The sequence below is a fragment of the Polypterus senegalus genome, chromosome 5 (genome assembly GCF_016835505.1).
Source record: "Polypterus senegalus isolate Bchr_013 chromosome 5, ASM1683550v1, whole genome shotgun sequence".
Lineage (NCBI taxonomy): Eukaryota > Metazoa > Chordata > Cladistia > Polypteriformes > Polypteridae > Polypterus > Polypterus senegalus.
In genome coordinates this window covers 145,501,345-145,523,876 of record NC_053158.1, presented here as the reverse complement: position 1 = coordinate 145,523,876, position 22,532 = coordinate 145,501,345, and the positions used below count along the sequence as shown (strand labels likewise).

General features: G+C 38.0%; 1 protein-coding gene across 2 annotated transcripts in view; it reads left to right on the top strand.

Annotated features, from left to right (window-relative positions):
• LOC120529557 (leukocyte elastase inhibitor-like) overlaps window positions 1-3,679 on the top strand; it is a 47,538-nt gene extending 43,859 nt beyond the window's left edge. For both annotated transcript variants that reach the window (XM_039753453.1, XM_039753452.1), the window contains 2 exons: window positions 1,218-1,385; window positions 2,901-3,679. In XM_039753453.1, coding sequence (XP_039609387.1) covers window positions 1,218-1,385; window positions 2,901-3,305 — 573 coding nt within the window. In that variant the 3' untranslated portion in view covers window positions 3,306-3,679. The remainder of the gene's footprint in view (window positions 1-1,217; window positions 1,386-2,900) is intronic.
• Window positions 3,680-22,532: the final 18,853 nt, after the last annotated feature.

The following is a 22,532-nucleotide window of genomic DNA, read 5'->3' as shown; positions in this document are numbered from 1 at the left end:
TTTACAGTTATAGTTGAACAATGAACATTTAAGATGATTCATTATTTACCAACATGAGCAAACAATCTAGATCAAACAGAGATTAAAACGGAACAGTTCCAATTTGGTGAACATAAACAAATCAGAACTCGTCATCAACAATCTTGAAGAAAATACAAGGGTGCCCATTGTTGGGAATAAAAGAAAAAGTCACAGTTCTCGTGACTTAGGCCACCTGAGACCCCCACCCATCTTGGCATTGTACAATATTATAAATATGGGCCTATTGGTCCTATATAAGATACAGTTCTTTCATCCTTGGACTCCTATAAAGGAGGATAAAACTTCAGTATGAATTTATCAACATAGTCCATTGCTCCACCAAAAAAGCATTTTAACAGAATGTTTCCTTTATTGTTAACTATACTTTGATTTTGTGTAATGTGTTTACAATCAAGTTTACCTTTAAATTTACCTGCGTGGTGCACACCACCAGTTCTATTTTGTTCCAGCTAAATTCTTCATTAGAGGGCAGGTTTTTGGTTTACGGAGCAAGTTTCTTAATTATTTATTCTTATGCTCTTATTTGTTCTCATTCTGTGTTGTAAATACTCCATCCAACCTAGATTTACATTTTTTAGGAAAATCAAAAGTAAGTAGTATTATGGATTAGCACCATTCAATCCTTTATGCTTTTTTTCCTTTCCTTTTTTCAAAAGATTTTGTTAGGTGCAGTTTCAACATGATGAACATAGATATACAGGATGATTGAAATTAGCAGATTACTTGCAATTTGTAATTAATTACCTACAGTTAATTTAAAATTCTTGAGAACTAAGTGAATTAATATGAAAGGAATCTGAGCAGTAAAATTCATGGCAGCAATAAAGAAAAAGAAAATTCACGTTAATATTTAGTCATGCAGAAAGTATGTAGTGTTATGTAGTGAGCCATCTGATTTAAATAAAGATTTGAATTAACACCAAAAATGACATGAAATTAAAAAAACTGGATCTAAAAACATCCTGCCATCACTGTGCCCCCCAAGCTGGTGTTGAGCACCCTAAACCAAACAAACCTGTTTTTGTACACTTTTAATATAGTGGTAGATGCACTGTTGTTTTCTTACACTAATCTGTATCTTAAAATATACTGCATATTTTGTATTTTCAATTCTTTTTCTCTATGTATGTCCAATGTAATTTATAAATTATTTTTATTCTCTACAACTATTACAGAATGAAACTAAAGAGGTTAAGATGATGCATCAGAAGTCAAAGTTTAAGTTTGCCTTTATTCCTGAGATGCAGTGTCAAGTCCTTGAACTCCCATATGTTGAGAATGAACTGAGTATGCTGATTTTACTCCCAAAAGACATTGAAGATAACTCCACTGGACTAGAGAAGGTGAGACACTTTAGTAGGAACTGCAGTTTAATTCACAAAACTACCATTTTCTGTTTTTTCTTCTTGAATCCCTTGGCACCATTTTGCAAGTTAGCACTCGTATGGGCATTCATGTTTGTCCATACAATGAAAATTTTCCATTCGAAATTTTAAACCATTTTGGAAAAATCACACTTTCCAAATATAATGCAGTAATCATCATTATGTACAATTGATAAGTGGATAGAAATGAGCTTCTGTTTCAAGTGGGCTTGTTGGCATGCATACGGTTTGTGTTGGTCTCATTTTCTTGTAAGAAAGAAGGTTCTTTCTATTTTCTTATTTTGAGATCTTTATTGGTGGTACGGACAAAAACAGTCAGTTGTGGAAAATAGGTGGGTATCATCCACCTTAAAGATGGGCAATTAAGACACACTAATTCATTTAAAGAAATAAATAGTATTTGTGCTTCTTTTACAAAATATATGACCAGAAGAAAGTAACTTTTAATATTGTACTGGTGTCAGTTATGTAAATAATACACTTTTTTCTTTCATTCTCTTAAAAATCAAAATCTGTAAACAATATTGAAGAGAACAATACATTAAAACAGCTCTTAGATTGTGAAAGTCAAAGGTTAGCCTCTCATACTTGTACCATTTGCCTTTTTTTTTTGGATCTTGGGGGCTCTGTGTTATTTTTTTCTTCAAGCATTTGACGGTTCCAGTTAATTCATAATGCTTGATAGAGCATTCTGGGCATAGAACCCAGAATGTGCGCTGTGGTCTTATGTTGTGACATGGTTCCAGCGTTGGGGCAATTTTCTGTTGTGCATCTTGACAGTATTTTTGGAAGAGTACAGATATATACAGGTACCCATCCATTATCCAACCTGCTATATCCTAACTACAGGGTCACAGGGGTCTGCTGGAGCCAATCCCAGCCAACACAGGGTGCAAGGCAGGAACAAACCCCGGGCAGAGCACACACACACACACACACACACACACACACACTAGAGACAATTTAGGATTGCTAATGCACCTAACCTGCATTTCTTTGGACTGTGGGAGAAAACCGGAGCACCTGGAGGAAACCCACGCAGACACGGGGAGAACATGCAAACTCCACGCAGCGAGGACCTGGGACATGAACCCAGGTCTCCTAATTGTGAGACAGCAGTGCCACCACTGCGCCACCGTGCCACCCACAGATATATAGGAATTACAAAAAAAAATGTAATCACGATTAAACATTTTCTGTAAAAGTTTATTTTAACATAACTGCTGTCCATTAATGCAGACTTTTGCAAAATGTTTCTTGGAGTCTGACATACAGTTATAGATAGGGTGTTCGCTCATGGATGCAAATAAGACTGATTTTTTTCAATTGTTCATGGCTTAGTGTTATTCCTGTTTTGTTAACTTGTATGATCCCCCCCCTGCCAAATTTGCTTGCAACTTTGTAGTTAATAAAGTGTTATGCAATGAACTCTTGAAAGTGCATCAACGATAACTGTAACTGTTTTTATTGCAGCTAGAAAAAAGCCTCACTTTGGAGAAACTGCATGATTGGACTAATCCAGACAACATGGAAAAGATAGAGATTAATGTATCTCTGCCCAGGTTTAAACTTGAACGGTCATACGATCTGAAAGAGGTGCTCATCAAAATGGGAGTAGTTGATGCCTTTGATATGGGTAGAGCCGATTTATCAGGCATGTCTCCCAAAGATGACCTGTTTCTGTCAAAAGCAGTGCACAAATCATTTGTTGAGGTAAATGAGGAAGGCACTGAAGCTGCTGCAGCAACAGCCATGGTGGTGATGATGCGATGTGCTATGATTACTACGTCATTTAATGCAGACCATCCCTTCCTGTTCTTTATAAGACACAACAAAACTCGGAGCATCCTCTTTTATGGCAGGTTTTGCTCTCCTTAAATATTCTTAATGCTTCATAGTTAAAGTTGCCTCTTATGCTTATGTTTTTGTTTCTCATAGGAGGCATAGTACTGGGAGAGTTTAAATTCAAGATTTTTATCCACGATGGTTGCCTATCAATATATTGTTCAGTGCCTTTTTTAACTTCCAAAACAATGTATTCATTGAGACATGACAAGAAATACTTTCTTCCTTTCACCCATTTAGTCAACTTATGTTTACTCAACTTATAATAAGCCGACATTGTATTTTGCAAAACTGAATAAGTTACCTACATTCTACTGTGTATATATAAAGTATACAAACCTTTACATTTTGTAACTGGCTTGATCCAAATAAGTAAGCAATAAAGATATGCGCATTTCCTGAAAATATGGATGGCATGACTGACTTATTGTGTCACTCAAATCTCTAACCAAATAATGCATGTTTATTTTATACAGGTGCTAAATTTCTTCTCAGTCGGTATTTGGTAAGAGCAAAACATGAAAACATTGAGGTAAAACTTTGCAAAACACAAATTGTATGGCTAATCTATCAAGCAGTTTAACAGATGCAGTAAATAGAACTTAAAATGTCTCTTCACAAATGTTTGAAATATGTCTATGAGTGCATGTATTTTATTAGGCATGCCAATATTAAGGTTTCTAAGATGCTAGTAACCATTCTACTTGTAACTACTGTAAGAAAAAAAGATAATCACCTTTATGTGCCTTATCTTTGTAATATCTACTTTCTTTATTTAGATTTTGGATAACTGAAGAGGCAAAGTGAGACAAATTAAAGTGTAATATATTTAAAATCCATTTGACAATTTTGAATTACAAAATCACTTACATTTTTACATCATTATAATTTTGTGAGACTCAAAGGACTGTTTTTCTGATATGGATGTGAGCATCACTGGAGCACTGCAAGGAACAGTCCTGTCTTCTTATCTCTTCACTCTGTACAACCAGGTTATGTCACTTGCAGAAAACCCCAGATGATGCTACAGTTATGGTGTCTATTGATAAAGGGGAAGAGACAAATTATGCAAGTCAGGTGGGAAACTTTGTTTCTTGGTGCAGAAAGTCCTAGACCATGAGTCCTCTTGTATTAGACCACCTGGATCCACTGCAGTTGGCCTATTGGACAAACATTGGAGAGGAGGATACAATGATCTCTATGTTCCACAAGGTTTATTCTTACCTGGAGAAAGCTGGCAGCACTGTGAGGATTATGTTTTTTAATTTCTCCAGTGCCTTCAATACCACCCAGCCATGCCAATTAAGTGGTTAATTCAGAGATATGCAGGTGGATGAACCTATGGTGCCTCTGTTCAGCAACCGAAGTTTGAGAGACTCAAGGATTGTGTCTCTGATAAGAATGTGGGCAACCCTGGAGCACCACAAGAAACAGTCCTGTCTCCTTCTGTTTCACTCTGTACACCTCAGAGTCATGTCACTTGCAGAAATTCTCAGATGATTCTGCACTTATGGAGTGTATTGACAAAGGGGATGAGACAGAGTATAGGAGTCAGGTGGAGAACTTTGTTTCTTGGTGCAAAGAGAATTGTTAGCATCTTAACATAATCCATCTCAAGAAACTGGTTATTGACCTTTGCCACACCAAAGAGCCTCTATGTTTGGTCACTATTGAGGGAGTGGATGTAGATGTGGTCCATTCCCACATGTAATTGTGGGTTCACTTTAATGACGGGTTGGATTGGTCTTGGAACACAGAGAAGCTATATAAGAAAGGGTAGAGCAGGCTTTTCCTTAGAAGACTACATTCCTTTAATGTAGTAAGTGACATCCTTCATATCTTCTTACAACTCTGTGGCAGTGCAATCTTCTACACTTTGGTGTGCTGGGCTGGTATGATCTCTTCAGGAGAGGCCCACCAAATCAACAAGCTAATTAAAAGGGCAGATTCACTTATGTGGCACACTCTGGACCTCCTGGAGGAAATAGCAAAGTGGAGAATGAAGACAAAACTGAGCGCCATTATGAACAATGCTGTACATCCTCTTTCTGATACACTAAACTGAGTACTTTCAGCCAATGCATTATTCAACAGATGTGTGTCAAGAAACACTTCTGGGGCTTCTTTATACCAACAGAAATATGTCTCCATGATGCCTCACTGTGCCTGTAACTGCCTAGTCAGAAGTTTTCTTACTTTTTAATTTTCTTGCTTTTTATTCATTTTGGTGTGTATTCAGACCATAGTGTGTGTATCTATCTATCTAGCTATCTAGCTATCTTATCATTTTATTAATTGAAAACATTTAAAACTCTGAAAGGCTTCCATAGGATGCTAGAGGGTAGTGTGGAGGAATGCTGGGGCCTCAGACTGAAAAGAGAGTGAGGGGAGACCCTAGAGGTATTAAAACCTCCTAGCAGCAGTAGGGCACACAGTTCTAGAAGGGAATGTACACGACCACAGTATTCTTCTGATTGGGCTGGCATAGAAGCTGCTCAGAAGCCTCAGCCCTTTTAAACATCTACAGTCTTAACTTAGTTAATGAAGGCAAGGTTTAACACCAAAAACCTAGGTGAACCTACGGTAGGTGTTTTGCTAAAGGAAGCATTAAACTCTGGGGTTATAAGCAAACCGGTCTCAAAGCCCAGAAAAGCACAATCTAATAAGTTTGCATGGTGGCACTCATTCATACCACTAGAAAACTGAATTCAAGCCCTATCTTTCAGCATGTTTCTTTGGATTTTTGCTGTTTTTTACTCTGATATCCCAAAAGACTTAAGGGTTTGCTGAAATTGGCCTGCTCTGAGTGAGTGTTGCATGCCCTCTAATAGTCCGATATTCTGCACCTAAAAGCGCTAAGACAGGCTCCAGCTCACTAGAGATGGATTTGGCACATTAAGGAAATCTACATGTAAGTGGATATACAGGTATATATATATATATATATATATATATATATATATATATATATATATATATAAACTGCTCAAAAAAATTAAAGGAACACTTTGAAAACACATCAGATCTCAATGGGAAAAAGAAATCCTCCTGGATACCTATACTGATATAGACTGGGTAATGTGTTAGAAACGAAAGGATGCCACATCGTTTGATGGAAATGAAAATGATCAACCTACAGCCCTGAATTCAAAGACGCCCCAAAAATGAGAGTGAAAAAATTATGTGGCAGGCTAGTCCATTTTGCCAAAATTTAATTGCAGCAACTCAAAATTGTACGCAGCACTTTGTATGGCCCTGTGTTCTTGTATACATGCCTGACAACATCGGTGCATGCTTCTAATGAGATGACAGATGGTGTTGTGGGGGATCTCCTCCCAGATCTGGACCAGGGCATCACTGACATCCTGGACAGTCTGAGGTGCAACCTGGTGGCATTGGATGGACCAAAACATAATGTCTCAGAGGTGTTCTATTGGATTTAGGTCAGGAAAGTGTGGTGGCCAGTCAATGGTATCAATTCCTTCATCCTCCAGGAACTGCCTGCATAATCTCACCACATGAGGCCAGGAATTGTCGTGCACCAGGAGCCACTGTACCAGCATAGGGTCTGACAATGGGTCCAAGGATTTCATCCTGATACCTAATGGCAGCCAAGGTGCCTTTGTCAAGCCTGTAGCGGTCTGTGTGACCCTCCATGGATATGCCTCCCCAGACAATCATTAACCCACCACCAAACTGCTCATGCTGAATGATGTTACAGGCAGCATAATGTTCTCCATGGCTTCTCCAGACCCTTTCACTTCTGTCACGTGCTCAGAGTGAACCTGCTCTCATCTGTAAAAAGCACAGGGCCAATCAAGCTGCTTGCTGCTGGGCAGTGAGCTCAGGGCCCATTAGAGGACAAGGGGCCCTTGGGTCACCCTCATGAAGTCTTTCTGGTTGTTTGGTCAGAGACATTCACACCAGTGGCCTGCTTGAGGTCATTTTGTAGGGCTCTGGCAGTGCTCATCCTGTTCCTCCTTGCCCAAAGGAGCAGATACTGGTCCTGCTGATGGGTTATGGACCTTCTATGGCCCTCTCCAGCTCTCCTAGAGTAACTGCTTGTCTCCTAGAATCTCCTCCATGCCCTTGAGACTGTGCAGGGAGACACAGCAAACCTTCTGGCAGTGACACGTATTGATGTGCCATCCTGGAGAAGTTGGACTACCTGTGCAACCTCTGTAGGGTCCAGGTATCGCCTCATGCTACCAGTAGTGACACTGACTGTAGCCAATGCAAAACTAGTGAAGAAACAGTCAGAAAAGATGAGGAGGGAAAAAATGTCAGTGGCCTCCACTTGTTAAACCATTCCTGTTTTGGGGGTCATCTCATTGTTGCCCCTCTAGTGCATCTGTGGTTAATTTCATTAACACCACAGCAGCTGAGATTAACAACCCCCTCTGCTACTTAACTGACCAGATTAATATCCCATTAAGTTTCATTGACTTTATGCTATACTCTGATTAAAAAGTGTTCCTTTAATTCTTTTGAGCAGTATATATACATACATACATACACACTAGGGGACTTAGTCCCCTACTCGCTTCGCTCGTCAACACCCCGATCTGTGCTATGCGCCAGCCACTTTGCATTTCTGCCACTCGCATATGTCGATTTCACTTTCACCAAACAACAAATCTTTTAATTCTTGTGGATACGCCTCTTCATTGGGAAGACACACTACTTTTCCCTGATGGCAATATGAATTAGACGATCTACAAGTCTACGACTTAAAGTTCAAATCTGAACAATATATTCAATCTCTTTTCGCTGTTCTGCTATTTCACTGAGTAATAATTTCTGTTTGTTTGCACTAATGCAATCTTTACTATCATTTGAATTTTAGTACTTTCATTATCTCTGGCCTGCTCTACATGTGTATTCTGCTAACTTTTTGGAACCTCTTTATGATGTTCTACTTTGTCATCTACTCTTTGTCTTTTATTTCCAGCCCCGGGCGTGGTTAAATCTCTTGGCACAAAGTGTCATCTTGTGGGGCTGAAAGCATCTCTCTGAAAAAGTCATTACTCGTCCCAGGATTTTTTTATAATATATATATATATATATATATTTACATGGCTGTAGAAATCTTAGTCCAACCATGTTAAGTAGGTCAATATAGCTAACCTGTTTTCATAGTGCTAATTCACAGAAGAGCTGAGCATTCTCATGTAAACTGTTGAAGAAACAAACAATAAACTGATACTTGCAGTTTTACAGACAGTTAAAGCTTTTCAGCTACTTATCTTTCATCATAACAGCTAAACCCTGTCCTATCAGGAAATCAGTATGCTGTTACAAAGCGTTTTCTGCTCACTATATCAAAGATAGTGTAGTGTTTCCATTTGAACAATCAAAATTAAAAATAAAGGAGAAAATGGTAGCTTACGTTACAGAAAAGCAAAGATTGCTAGAAAGTGAAATTTCAGTGACAGTTTTCAATTTTATTGAGGTGCAGAATTGCGGTGTCAGAGGTGAGACACTACAAACGCAGTACCGACAAAGACAAGCATTCAAATGTATACATATATACATGTATCCTCAAGGAAATTGTGTACTTTTAAATACCCATCAACTAAATAAATATCCTCTAAAATCCACATGCCACTGATTTCCTCCGGAGAAGATGTAACAGCTATGGAGGAAGTCATAGACATGACATTTGTTATTTTTGAGAGGATGTTTACTGTAAATTTTCAACTTCACAGTGATCTAAACAGAATGTGCTTCCAGAAAGGCTACTCTGTGAAAGGCAAGCAAGTAAAGGAAAGGCTACCTCATTGAGAAATACAGCATGTCAATGTATATAGGCAGGCAGTCTGATGTTAACCAGATAAGTGTTCAAAGGTTATTGCTGTAAGCAATTTGGAAACTTGTGCAGAAATCTTAAAAAACATAATGATCTGATCTTATGTAGAGTATCAGAACAGCCATATCACATACTCGAAACAGTGAATGGACCTCCTGGCGTACCTTGTGGTGTTCAGCACAAGGACCATAATAAAATGAGACTAAAGTGTTGAGTGCATGCTGTGTCAAGGTACATTATAGAAAGTTCAAGTGAATTTGAGCCTTATTATTAAAGAGCAATTAGCTTTTTTACTTAGTAGAGTGGTTTGACCCTCCGGATATTGCTCAATTTGTGGTAACATGTGATACATAGGTTCAATATGAGAAGCAAATACTTAAATAATGTGCTGAATACAAATCCACAAGATTTTCTGTGTGGAAAAGTTACTTCACCCTCTGTAAAATGGCAGTCTCTCACTCTTATATTTCATAACCCTGCTTTCTCAATAGGTGGCCAGCCCTGTGTATTTTGTTCTTGGCAGTGTACGAGACTCAGTGTGCTGGGGGATTATTCAGGATTTAAGATATTCCAGTCTTTATAAGCGCATTTTAATTCACTTTGTTATATTTTTTTCTTTACCAACACCTCTGATCAGTGCTCAGAATACATGGGGTTTCTCTGACTGCGCCGTTGTACTCTTTGTTTTGTTCTTTCTCTCCAAAGAAAAAAAAATCTCTACGATCTACTCTTTACTTATCTTATAAACATCTGCCCTTTCTCCATTTTCTTCACCTCTTTCATGATGCACTATTCTCTCAAATGTAAGGTTTTGTTTTAGTAACTCAAACTACCAATCACCCAGTTCAAAATTCTACACTGATTTAATCCTACTCCCTGCAAGTGGTTTTTGATGGGCTTCAAAGCTGACCCCCGCGGTCAATGATGTTCCCTAAGTTTACCTGACACTTTTCTTCACATGTTCTGACACTGCCCTCCGGTCTTTTCCTTGTGGACACACATTTGTCTCCTACTGTCTTCTTTTCTTTCTTGCAGTATTCCACTGTTGCCCCAAATCTCTCTTCTTTTACAGTAGACGTTTCTATGCTTCCACATAAACTTCCTGAATGCAAGTTATTTTGTTTGGGTACCCTGGCAGCCAAATTATTTATTGCTTCCCTCTGGAAGACACGTGACTACATTACTGTTAACAGCTTCTATAACTTAATTCATTCCAGTAATGTAATTGAAACCTGGTCGGCTGCTGCTCAAACGTGTAAATCTTAGCTTGTAACTCCTGAACTGTGTTTTCCTGTCAGTTATTTTTATTTATATTTTTTTTTTACTGTCGTGGCACAATTATTTAGTTCAAATTTTCTCTTGAATGTCACATGGATTTTCTCAAAATATTTTTTTATGTTACCCCTTGGCTCAGGCTGGGCGGTTGGCATCTTTTGTATTGTTTGTTTATGTCCTTTAATTTTTTAATTTATTTAATCAAAATGGTCACAAAAAAAGATGTTATAGGGGACTCATATCACATTGTAGATTAACTATATGCTTACCAATTGAGCAAATGTGACTTTTTATCTGTAAAACTAGACCTACAATAGCATCACAGCAAATTCTGAACCATAAAAGTTGTTCTCAAGTGGTCCCCCGAACCAAGAAGACCATAAAGTGTTTGTTTAATTGATAATACAAAGTACAAATGAAAAAAGGAATAATGAAGCTTTGATTCATTTAAGGCCTACCCAATCATAGGGTGGTGTCTAGTACCCTTTCCCACAATCCAAATACAAGGCTATCCCCTTACCTCCTTTCTATTAACCTCTCCTCTTGTACATAAACGTCTCTTTCTTTGACTCCAAGTATACCAGATTATTCTGAATAAGATTGCTTCATTCCTCAGCCTGTGATCAGTCCTTTGGTAAGCTCCAGAAACCTCTTACTTGGTTATGTGCTCTTTTTAGAGGCCCTTGGGACAAATTCCTAGTGCTTCAGTGGAAATACATTGTTGTCTCAAATATAATAATACTACATTTATTTTAACAAAAGCCTACCTTAATATCAGTGGAGTAGTGGCTCTGAAGCTAGGGATTTGCACTGGCAAATGGAAGGTTGCCGGTTCAAATCCTGTAAATGCCAAAAGTGACCTTGATCTGCCCTGGGTATGTCATTAAACTACATCCAGCCCAACCTGTAGGGAAAGACCTGGGTGTTGGTGGCAGACTTGGCACTCCATTAACTAGTGTGGTGGGGACACATCAGCATAGCTGCACTCCGGTCCTATTATGTTTAAATTTTGTTTTTGGGCCTCTCTAGCGCCTTCAACACCATCTAACCTCTGCACCTTAGGGACAAGCTGACAGATGGGAGTAGATTCACACCTGGTGTCATGGATCGTGGACTATCTTACTGACAGACCTCAGTATGTGCATCTCGGGAACTGCAGGCCTGACATTGTGGCCAGCAACACAGGAGCGCCGCAGGGGCCTGTACTATCTTCAGTCCTGTTCAGCCTATATACATCAGACTTCCAATACAACTCGGAGTCCTGCCACGTGCAAAAGTTCGCTGATGACACTGCTGTCGTGGGCTGCATCAGGAGTGGGCAGGAGGAGGAGTATAGGAAGCTAATCAAGGACTTTGTTAAATGGTGCGACTCAAACCACTTACACCTGAACACCAGCAAGACCAAGGAACTAGTGGTGGATTTTAGGACCCCGTGATCATCAGAGGAGACTGTATGCAGAGGGTACAGACCTATAAATACCTGGGAGTGCAGCTGGATGATAAATTGGACTGGACTGCCAATACAGTACTAATGCTCTGTGTAAGAAAGGTCAGAGCCTACTATACTTCCTTAGAAGGTTAGTGTCCTTCAACATCTGTAATAAGATGCTGCAGATGTTCTACCAGACGGTTGTGGCGAGTGCCCTCTTCTTATACGGTGGTGTGCTGGGGAGGCAGCATAAAGAAGAAGGACGTCTCACGCCAGGACAAACTGGTGAGGAAGGCAGGCTTTATTGTAGGCACGGAGCTGGACAGTTTAACATCTGTGGCAGAGCGACGGGCGCTGAGCAGACTCCTGTCAATCATGGAGAATCCACTGAACAGTGTCATCTCCAGACAGAGGAGTAGCTTCAGTGACATACTTTTGTCACTGTCTTGCTCCACTGACAGACTGAGGAGATCATTCCTCCCCAACAATATGTGACTCTTCAATTCCACCCGGGGGAGTAAATGTTAACATTATTCAAAGCTATTGTCTGTTTTTACATGAATTTTTATTACTCTTTAATTTAATATTGTTTTTTGTATCAGTATACTTCTACTGGATTATGTGAATTTCCCCTTGGGATTAATGAAGTATCTATCTTCCAAAATTCCTCCAGAGCGCTGTAAAAGACTCATTGCAAGTTATCGCAAACGCTTGATTGCAGTTATTGCTGCTAAGGGTGGCCCAACCAGTTATTAAGTTCAGGGGACAATTACTTTTTCACACAGGGCCATGTAGTTTTGGATTTTTTTCACCCTAAATAATAAAAACCATCATTTAAAAACTGCATTTTGTGTTTACTTGTGTTATATTTGACTAATGGTTAAATGTGTTTGATGATCAGAAACATTTTGTGTGACAAACATGCAAAAGAATAAGAAATCAGGAAGGGGGCAAATAGTTTCTCACACCACTGTATCTATCTATCTATCTATCTATCTATCTATCTATCTATCTATCTATCTATCTATCTATCTATCTAATCTGGGATCACCACACTGTTATCATCCACCACACAATGCATGTGTAGAACATTGAAATGAAAGGAAAGATGAATTACAATAGGGAGGCCCAATGAACATCATTAAAAACAATATATCAACTTATTTATACCTTATAACAATGTACAAGTACATTTGTAACAAATTTAAACAGAATACAAATGAGTGCACATGTTTTATGTTTCTCTCCTCTGCCAAACTTAGCATAGACTGAAAAGAATATGTGCTTAATTTAAAAATAGCAATACAACTCAAGTAAAGGTCAATAATAAAATATCAATTCAGATGAAAAATTGTTTTAAATAATGTTGCCATATTTTTACCAATGTACAGATAACAAAAAAAATGATTAAAGCTATTAAAATCCTATTACATCTGCCAGTTATCTCCCACTGCCATTCCACTATCCTTATTCCCCTGTGATAATTATTCCCCTGAGGTCCTTAAAATTCTTAGCAGTAATAGGGAACTCTGTTGGTGACTTATTCTGGGCTCTTGCCTGTGAATATATAATTCTATTGCCAGAACCTTTTATTTTTTCCATCATTGCTACTTTCTGACACTGTAACTGCCTAGTAGTGTCCTTCTTTGGTTGTCATATATATCATCACCCACTTTCCTATGACAACATGCACATAATTAATATGTAAAAATGAACATTTATAGCTAATTATTTCTGAAGGCAATTTTGATTTGCATACATATTTTTTTAGAAATTTACAAATAACCTGCATTTGGACCTGTAAGAAGTAGTAATGAGCAGACACCATACATTTGTAACTGAATTATGATGTTTACTCCAGTGATCTGCAGGTATTCAGTTTGGCACAAAAAATAAAAATGTTTATGCCATGTGCCAGGTGTCATGGTCCTAGGATTTGGGATTGATAAAGAAGAAAGTTTTCTAACAGGAACAAAGGTCATAGCTATTGTTGTTAATTGTTTTTTTTTTTTTCTTTTTTTTTTTAGTCAAGGCTATTCATAAAGCCTGAAAGCCAAATAACACACAGAAATGGTGTGTATTCCTAAAGACATGAAACCCCACTGTAGCTAAATGTTTTCACTGGATGCTGAACTAATATGCTACCTGGAAATGAAAGGATTCTCGATGAAATCAAATAATGGTCCAATAAGATGGGAAATTAGGTATTAGTCTTGTCTGTAGTACTAAGGTGTTGTACTGTGTTAGCCATTATGGATGTGGTAAGAAGGAAAATGACACCTTTTATTGGTTAACTAGAAAGATTACAATATGCAAGCTTTTGAGGCAACTCATGCCCCTTCTTCAGGCAAGATATGATTACATTTCATATTAATCTTGTAAAATTTATCTCACCCGTAAAACTTTTCCCTACGGAATAAGTGCTGCTAACCTCTCATTTTTGTCAAGTCCCAACAACTGTAGCAAACAGCTTCATAAGTGAAAGAACCCATCAACATTTGGCTTGAAGCAAAAAGGGGCAAACAAAGAATTTATATAAATAAAAAAATATTTATTTTTCAAAAAAATGCTATGAAACAAGGAGGCCCAAAAGAGTACAAAAGGCCCAGAAGGAGTTGCCTTAAACAACAAAAGGGCAATTCAAATAGAACATGTCCCAAAAACACAAATCGAGAAGGCAAAGTCAAAAAGAAACCTTAAAGGTACAAAAATAAATGAATCAACAAAAGTCCCCAGTACTAATCACAAGAACTCATTTTACATTTACATTTACATTTATTTAGTTGGCAAATGCTTTTATCCAAAGCGAATTACAACATCGGTAAGCATAATTGAGTGACATTTGGCTAGGGCCTGTTTATTCAGCAAGTGTAATAGGATGGGTAACAAAAGTTGATTGCCACAAGTGAGAAGATGCAATAACTAATATTTTACAGTAATAGATTATAATTGATAAAGCCATTACACTTAAACAACAAGTTAACCAACAATATAAAAAATAACAGCAGAGCATACAGTGTTATTTTTTTCTTCAATCAATTAGACAGGTACTCACAGAAGAGATGGGTCTTCAATTGCTTCTTAAGTACATTGAGTAAGTCAGCAGTATGGATGGAGGTGGGTAGTATAGAAAAGTATATTCTTAAAGTTGATAATTTGTATATATTCAAAGAGAATCATGAGCATATATGAAAATAAGCATTATATCTTAGTGCACATTAGTATAGCAGGGGTTAAATCATAAAAATGCCTGTTCCTTTATATTGTTTTTATATTGTTAATTTTCATAGCCAGCTGGAAACCAGCAATATTTCATGAGTCAAGGTCAGGTATGTAGAGAGTGGCTGACAGATAAGCCTCCCCTTTTTTCCAGGTGGTGAATGTGAGCTGAGCACTAGAGATAATGGTGGCAGGAAGTGGATGGGTTCAAGGTGGGGAGAGGGCCTGTCAAGTGGCCATGATGGTTAAGATAGAGTGCTATGTTAATTATTCTGAGGAATATTGGTGAAAATAATTAAAGGCAGGACCAAGGTAATGGGAATCAGGAAGTCAAATAGGTGTTAACCCTTGATAAGAATTGTAAATAAAAGTAAGATAGCCCCATTGATGGAGGCTCATTTCATTTGAATTGAGACCATGTGTACATCACACAATACAATTGGATTCTGCCTGCACATCCTGAGGTCTCCGAGTGCCTTCTTTTGAGCAGTGTGTTTCTACCATCACCAACTGGAAATTACAGAGGACAAACAACCTGAATTGACACTTGATAACATGCAGAAAACTCAACAACATCACCAAGCACATTCAATGTACCGTAAGGGAGTGTTTGTTTCCTCAGCCTTTCTTGGAATGATGGAGATAGACATGTGGTCCTGTCTTTTGGGGAACCACCCACAAAACACATATAGAACAAACAGTGACATATCATGTAGAAATTAAATATACAAAACTAATAAATAAACCAGAATAATACAAATAACTGATGTAAACAACGTTAACATAAATAAACCAAATGCGCAAAAAAGTCATAAAACAAGATTATGAACATCGGCTGTGTCAGGGGGTGTCATCCCCTGGCTGAAACATAACAATTGGTGGTCATGCTTGTTGCTTTAGCATTACAAATTACAAATTTGTATTGTATTGTATATTACAAAAGCTTTCACTACCCATGCTTTGTTGATCATTGTGTTTCAATGCTTGTAACTATGAAACATAATATTAATTTGGAAAATAGTTCCTAGTCCATACTGAACCAGGTTAATGTAATAGCCTGTGGTTTTACTTGAGACCTTTATGTTTTAGTGTCACCACAACCTGACACACACGACACTCTAGACCTCACAGAAGTAACATATAAGACAAAAATATACACTTTTCAAATATTAATATGTATCTATTCTAAATAAATGATAAATGAATTCAAATACAGAAACAAGAAGTCAGTGTGTATTTAGTTCAGTAATCTACTGCACCCTCATTAAAATTCAATTCAAAGAGATTCTATTCATTCATTTTGTTCAGTGCCAGAGGAACTTTAAACGCATTAAGAAGTGGTAAGCTTAAAAACTTCTTGTCAGTCCCAGTTGCTATACAGCATCATAGTTGATGGCATAGACAGAATGGGGAATGGCTCTCATTTGTAGAATAATTCATTTGGCTGCATGGTTGAAAGACCAAGGCGCTTAAGTACAAACATCTCCTTTCTACCTTGAGCTTAGTTTGAACAGTCCAACCATAATCTGCCCAAAACAACCCCTTTCACAGTGCTTCTAGGGCTTTTAACCCCTGATCCTCGAGAGCCTTCCCCCTATCTGTTCAGTATAGATAGATAGATAGATAGATAGATAGATAGATAGATAGATAGATAGATAGATAGATAGATAGATAGATAGATAGATAGATAGATAGATAGATAGATATTACAGGCACTATATAATAGATAGATAGATAGATAGATAGATACTTTATTAATCCCAAGGGGAAATTCACATAATCCAGCATCTTATATTGTCATATTTTCTGGAGGTCAGCCCTGGTTTAATGGTGTGATAATGACTGTTGACAGCATGAAAACTCCAAGGGGGACGTTAAGAAGCTGGGACTAAGCCCCCAATATGTGCTGAAGTCAGCAATGCCTCTGATTTAAAGGATAATTATGAGAAAAAGTGTAAACACTTAAAATGAAATGTCAGCTTATAGTAATTGCCTTTTGAGGGTAAACAGAGTTAGCATCATAAATGAAACAAAACAACTTAACTCCAGTTTTATATGAATGGCATCCTGGCATTACACATGTGAATGCCCTTACTAGAGGTTAGGCATGGCGACATAAAGTGCCCTCCACAAAATTGGCACCCTTGGAAAACAACAAAAATGTCTATATTAATATCCTCTTGATATTAACAAAATTCTAACTTTTAATTGAAGTAAAATAATTGAAAAAAATTCTTACTATAAATGAAATATTTTTTTTCAAATGTAGGTGTTGCACATGTCAGACTACACTGTAAGGAGTATCCAAGTAGGATAGTTGAGCATCCATAAGATGATTGATTACACACTCATTTTGGAGGGCCATATTGAGGACAACCAGTTTTTCTCATTATCAATTTCCTTTCCAACTTGTTTAAAACTCAGATAATTTTCACCAACAACATATACAACTTCATCATACGAGTGTTGAGGAGTTTTTTTGCCACATGTAGCCTACTGACCCAAATATTCACCTCCTGTAACATTCTAATGCATACATGCATATATTATAATGGAGACTGAATAATAAGAAAAGTAGATTTGAAGTGCCATGTGCAATTCTTTCCATCATACATCAGAAAATAAACTTTCGAAAAGGCAAACAATATAAGCTAGCCATTATGGCTTCACCGCATTGAAAAATTCTTCTACCAAGAGCAAAGTGAAGAGGAGGAATTGGATGGTCAAGGCAAATAATATGCACAGCTTGTTCACACACAGGAGGTATTTGGATTTTAATATTCAGTTTAGTCAAATAAGAGAAATGTCTGTTCATTTTTAACAAATTACTATGGCTGTGGTTGCTGTCTATCCCAGAGAGGTGGCGATATGTTGTTGTGATAAATTTGGTATCTTGCCACTTGTGCAAAAATACTTTACTGTAAATGTCACAGAAATATCAGCTGTAATAATGTACCCTTTGCTGTTATAATATAAAGTGTAAAATCCATTGCTCACACTTTCTCCCTGCGGTGGGCTGGCGCCCTGCCTTGCACCCTGTGCTGGCTGCGATTGGCTCTAGCAGAACCTCGTGATCCTGTGTTAGGATATAGCAGGTTGGAAAATGACTGACTGACTGACACTTTCTCCTTTACAGATTATCTATTTGACGCTGCTGCCATCTGCTGTTTTTATTGGTTGACTACAGCATATGTTGTACCAACACCAAACCAGTACAAACCTAAGACTAGGCACAGTATTTTTCCTAATAACAAGACTATATTATTCTTATTTTCTTTTATAACTGATAAACATAAAGTCTTTGAAATAATGGGAACGTTGGGGGTGTTCTCCTTAAACTGAGTTTGCATTTCTAAGAAATGTAAATCCCTTGATTTAATGTGTTCCAAAATCACTCATTACAAAAATTGTAGGTGTTATTTATTAACTTGATGGTGTTGAAACCACATCTGGCAGTTTTTGAGAGATGAATGTGGTTGTAATGACCGCCACTCTCTGGGTGACCCAAAACCTCTAAGAGAAAGCAGGTAGAAGGGAGTTTAAATCAAAATCCATTTATTCTCTTTGAAGAGGGAGCACTCCTATTATAGGATGCTTTCACTAAATGCACACACCATACCATAACAAGATGCACCCCCTTTTCTGCTAGTTCAGGTCTTTTTATTCAAGTCACAAAATTAAATTACTTACATCATACAAAGTGTCTTATCATTATTTATGCTTCCAGTTGCAAGCCGATTAAAGGGCAAAATTAAGCATTTTAAATTATAAGTAAGCATGGTTAACAAAACACATACATTTGCTCTATAGACAGATCATTAATTTCCAGCATTGTGTGTGAGCTTTGCCATTTTCAGCTCCTTTATCAGCACAGAAGCTGAAGGCAGCTTCTGCTCTCATTCAGTAAATAAAACATGGTTTCCAGGCCTGACAGCCTAAGGTTTTCTGCCTGCACCCTGTCTCAGATGCCCTAGGTTACATTTTGCTAAACATGTTTAATTACTTTAAAATATCTAAAATTCAAACTTCTTAACTATTAAAATATCATAACAGAAAAAATTAGTCACCACATGAAGGTTTAAAATGAAATAAAACTATTTTAGAGAAAAGAAACATAATATATTTGAAAAATTAATTTATGTAAAGTAGAGGGCAAAAAATGTTGTCACTGTCTACTAAAGGAGGATTCACAATGTTCTTTTCTTCTTCCAGATAATTAAAAGGCATCTTTCTAACTTTCTAAATATAAGTTCTTGGCTATTTTAAAGGAATTGGAAGAGAGAGAAAAATAATGGTTAAGAGCAAACAATGTGTAGCAAATACCCAATTTTGGATTGTTTCCATTTTTACTAACATTGTAACATCACCTAAAATATGTTTAAAATAATATTGTGAATACGACAAATGCTTATGCTATAAAACATATGTAACTGATGTTTTCAAAACATATCTTCTTCTTCTTCTTTCGGCTGCCAGAGCGGATCATCTTGTTCCATATCATCCTGTCTTCTGCATCTTGCTCTGTTACACCCATCACCTGCATGTCCTCTCTCATCACATCCATAAACCTTCAAATAGGCCTTACTCTTTTTCTCTTTCCTGGCAGCTCTATCCTTTTCCCAATATACCCAGCATCTCTCCTCTGCACATGTCCAAACCAATGCAATCTCACCTCTCTGACTTCCAACTGTCCAACCTGAACTGACCCTCTAATGTACTCATTTTGAATCCTGTCCATCCTCGTCACACCAAGTACAAATCTTAATATCTTAAACTCTGCCACCTCCAGCTCTGTTTCCTGCTTTCTGGTCAGTGTCACCATCTCCAAACCATATAACAGCTGGTCTCACTACTGTCCTGTAGACCTGTACACCTGGGTTTGCTTCCCAGGTCCTCCCTGCATGGAGTTTGCATTTTCTCCCCGTGTCTGTGTGGGTTTCATCCGGGTGCTCCGGTTTCCTCCCACAGTCCAAAGACATTCAGGTCAGGTACATTGGTGATTCTAAATTGTCCCTAGTGTGTGCTTGGTGTGTGGGCGTGTGTGTGTGTGTGCCCTGCGGTGGGCTGGCTCCCTGCCTGGGGTTTGTTTCCTGCCTTGTGCCCTGTGTTGGCTGGGATTGGCTCCAGCAGACCTCTGTGACCCTGTAGTTAGGATATAGCGGGTTGGATAATGGATGGATGGATGGATAAACCTATTAAGCCAATAATGCAAATGATTTAAATTCAACAAAGGTTCTGCACAGCTGTTTAATCTTAAAATCATGGTGATTTTTAGTCTTTTTTAATCATTGTACCCAGCAACAGCTGAAGCAACTTTTACTAGTAATAAGGAAGTGTCTTCATAAGTAATGAGCAATTAAACAGCTGCCTAGTGTGTGCTGTAGATAAGCTGTAATTCTGTAATACTCTTCTGATTCTGTAAACCAGGGTTGCCAGAGGGTCTGCATTTTTTTCGCCAAGCTAATGCCAAATGTTAACCTAAAAATACCAAATCTAGCCCAATAAAACTTCACAAATTGAATAATATAACAGAAATATAATCAAAACTCATCATTTTTACACTACTGCAGTGTTTTGTATTTGAAGATCATTACGGAAACAATAGATATTCTACATGCAAACTGGATAAATTTGTTTCCTTAACTATAATATCAGTGACAGACACAACATGACATTCAGTGCAGCATAGCGACATGCATGAACAGTGTCTGAGCTAATGCAGATGCCAGAAAATAAGAATCAAGTTAAAAGGAAAGCATAAGCAAATAAATGTAGTGTATGCAGAACAAACAGAAAGACAATAAAATGAATTGTTCATGGTATTCAAGATGCAAGACACCATTTTGTGTCTGATTATACGACAATGTTAGCTGCTAACAAGAAATACTTTAATGGCATAGTAGAAAAGGATATAAGTTTTAGAATACTGTCTAGAATACTGTCTAGAACTGGGAGAATTTTAAAGCATTGTGGTCGTCACTGTCATTGTCTACCATAGATGAAGCGTAGATGTCAGATGTAAAGTGTGACAGCATTGATGCTGATTGCATCAAGCCAGTGCAACAGAAATTGTGTCTGGACGTGGGTGCACAAATGTTCAGTATTGCTTCATACAGTTCTTGCTGCATTCTATTCCGGAGTTTCGTTTTCTTAAGATTCATCTGAGAGAGAATGTTCTCTTCACAGCAGCGTTGCTAAATGAAAGAGCTTGAATAGAAAATTTCACTATATGCAAATGATATGGTACTATACAGTATATATATATATATATATTACATATATATTATATATGTATACTGTCAGGGATGCCAGGGGCGATGACCTGGCCAGGACTCCTTGAGGGACCGGAAGAGGGCGTGCGCCCATCTTGGATCACGTGGGGGCCGCCACCCTGGTTGCTTTGGGGGCCACGGGTTGAGGGCATGGAAGCCCAACCCTGTAGGGGCCTGTGGTCACCGCCAGGGGGTGCCCTAATGCCTTGGGAACCCTGGACCTCAGCACTTCCGCCACACCAGGAAGCACTGGGGGGAAGAGAAACAGGGACACCCGGAGTGCTTCCGGAGTACAGCCGGCACTTCCGCCACACAGGGGCGTGTCAGCGGGTGATTGCCGGAACCCACCTGGAGCACATCCGGGTGCTCATAAAAGGGGCCGCCTCCCTTCATTCGAGGCTGGAGTCGGGTGGAAGAAGGACAAGGTCAGGAACGAGAGAGAGTAGGAGGCGGCCTGAAGAAGAAGGCATTGTATGGCCAGGACTTTGAGGGGTTTGTGTGTGCACTTTTGAACATTGTAAATAGCAGTAAATAAACGTGTGGTGGTGGAATACAACATGTCTGCCGGTCTGTGCCCGGGTAACATACACAATATATATATATAATATTGTGCCTGCCATCCTAACAGCACAAACACACTGTTAAAAGATTTCTGTTCTGAGAATTAATTTGAATAAAAGTGTGCTCTTTCCAGTGAACTCTCAAGCACACAATATTAGATTGGATACTCTCCTTTTTATCATTGCAGTTCAGTTTAAATACCTAGGGGTAAACATCACAAGTAAACATAAAGCTCTTTATCAACAATTTTGCTGTCTGTTTGGAAAACTTAAGCAAGACCTGCTGGTCTACCCTTCATTTCACTTTAGCTGCACAAATTAACACTGTCAAGATGAATATCCTTCCTAACCTTCTTTTTCTATTTCAAAGTTTTTCAATATACATCAATAAATAATTTTTTAAGAAGTTAGATTCAATCATAACCTAATTTATTTGGAACTCAAAACATTCATGTATCCAAAGGGTGACCCAACAAAGACTTAAGGCAGAAGGTGGCATGGCTCTACCTAACTTTCAATTTTATTGCTGGGCAAATATACAAGCTATAAAAACTTGGACATGGAGACAAATAGATGAACATACACAGGCTTGTCCCACAATAGAAATAAAATTATGCAATACTTCTTTATATTCCTTGCTTTGTACCCCAACAAATACAAATTATCACCAATATTCTAGCTACCCAATTGTGCTTT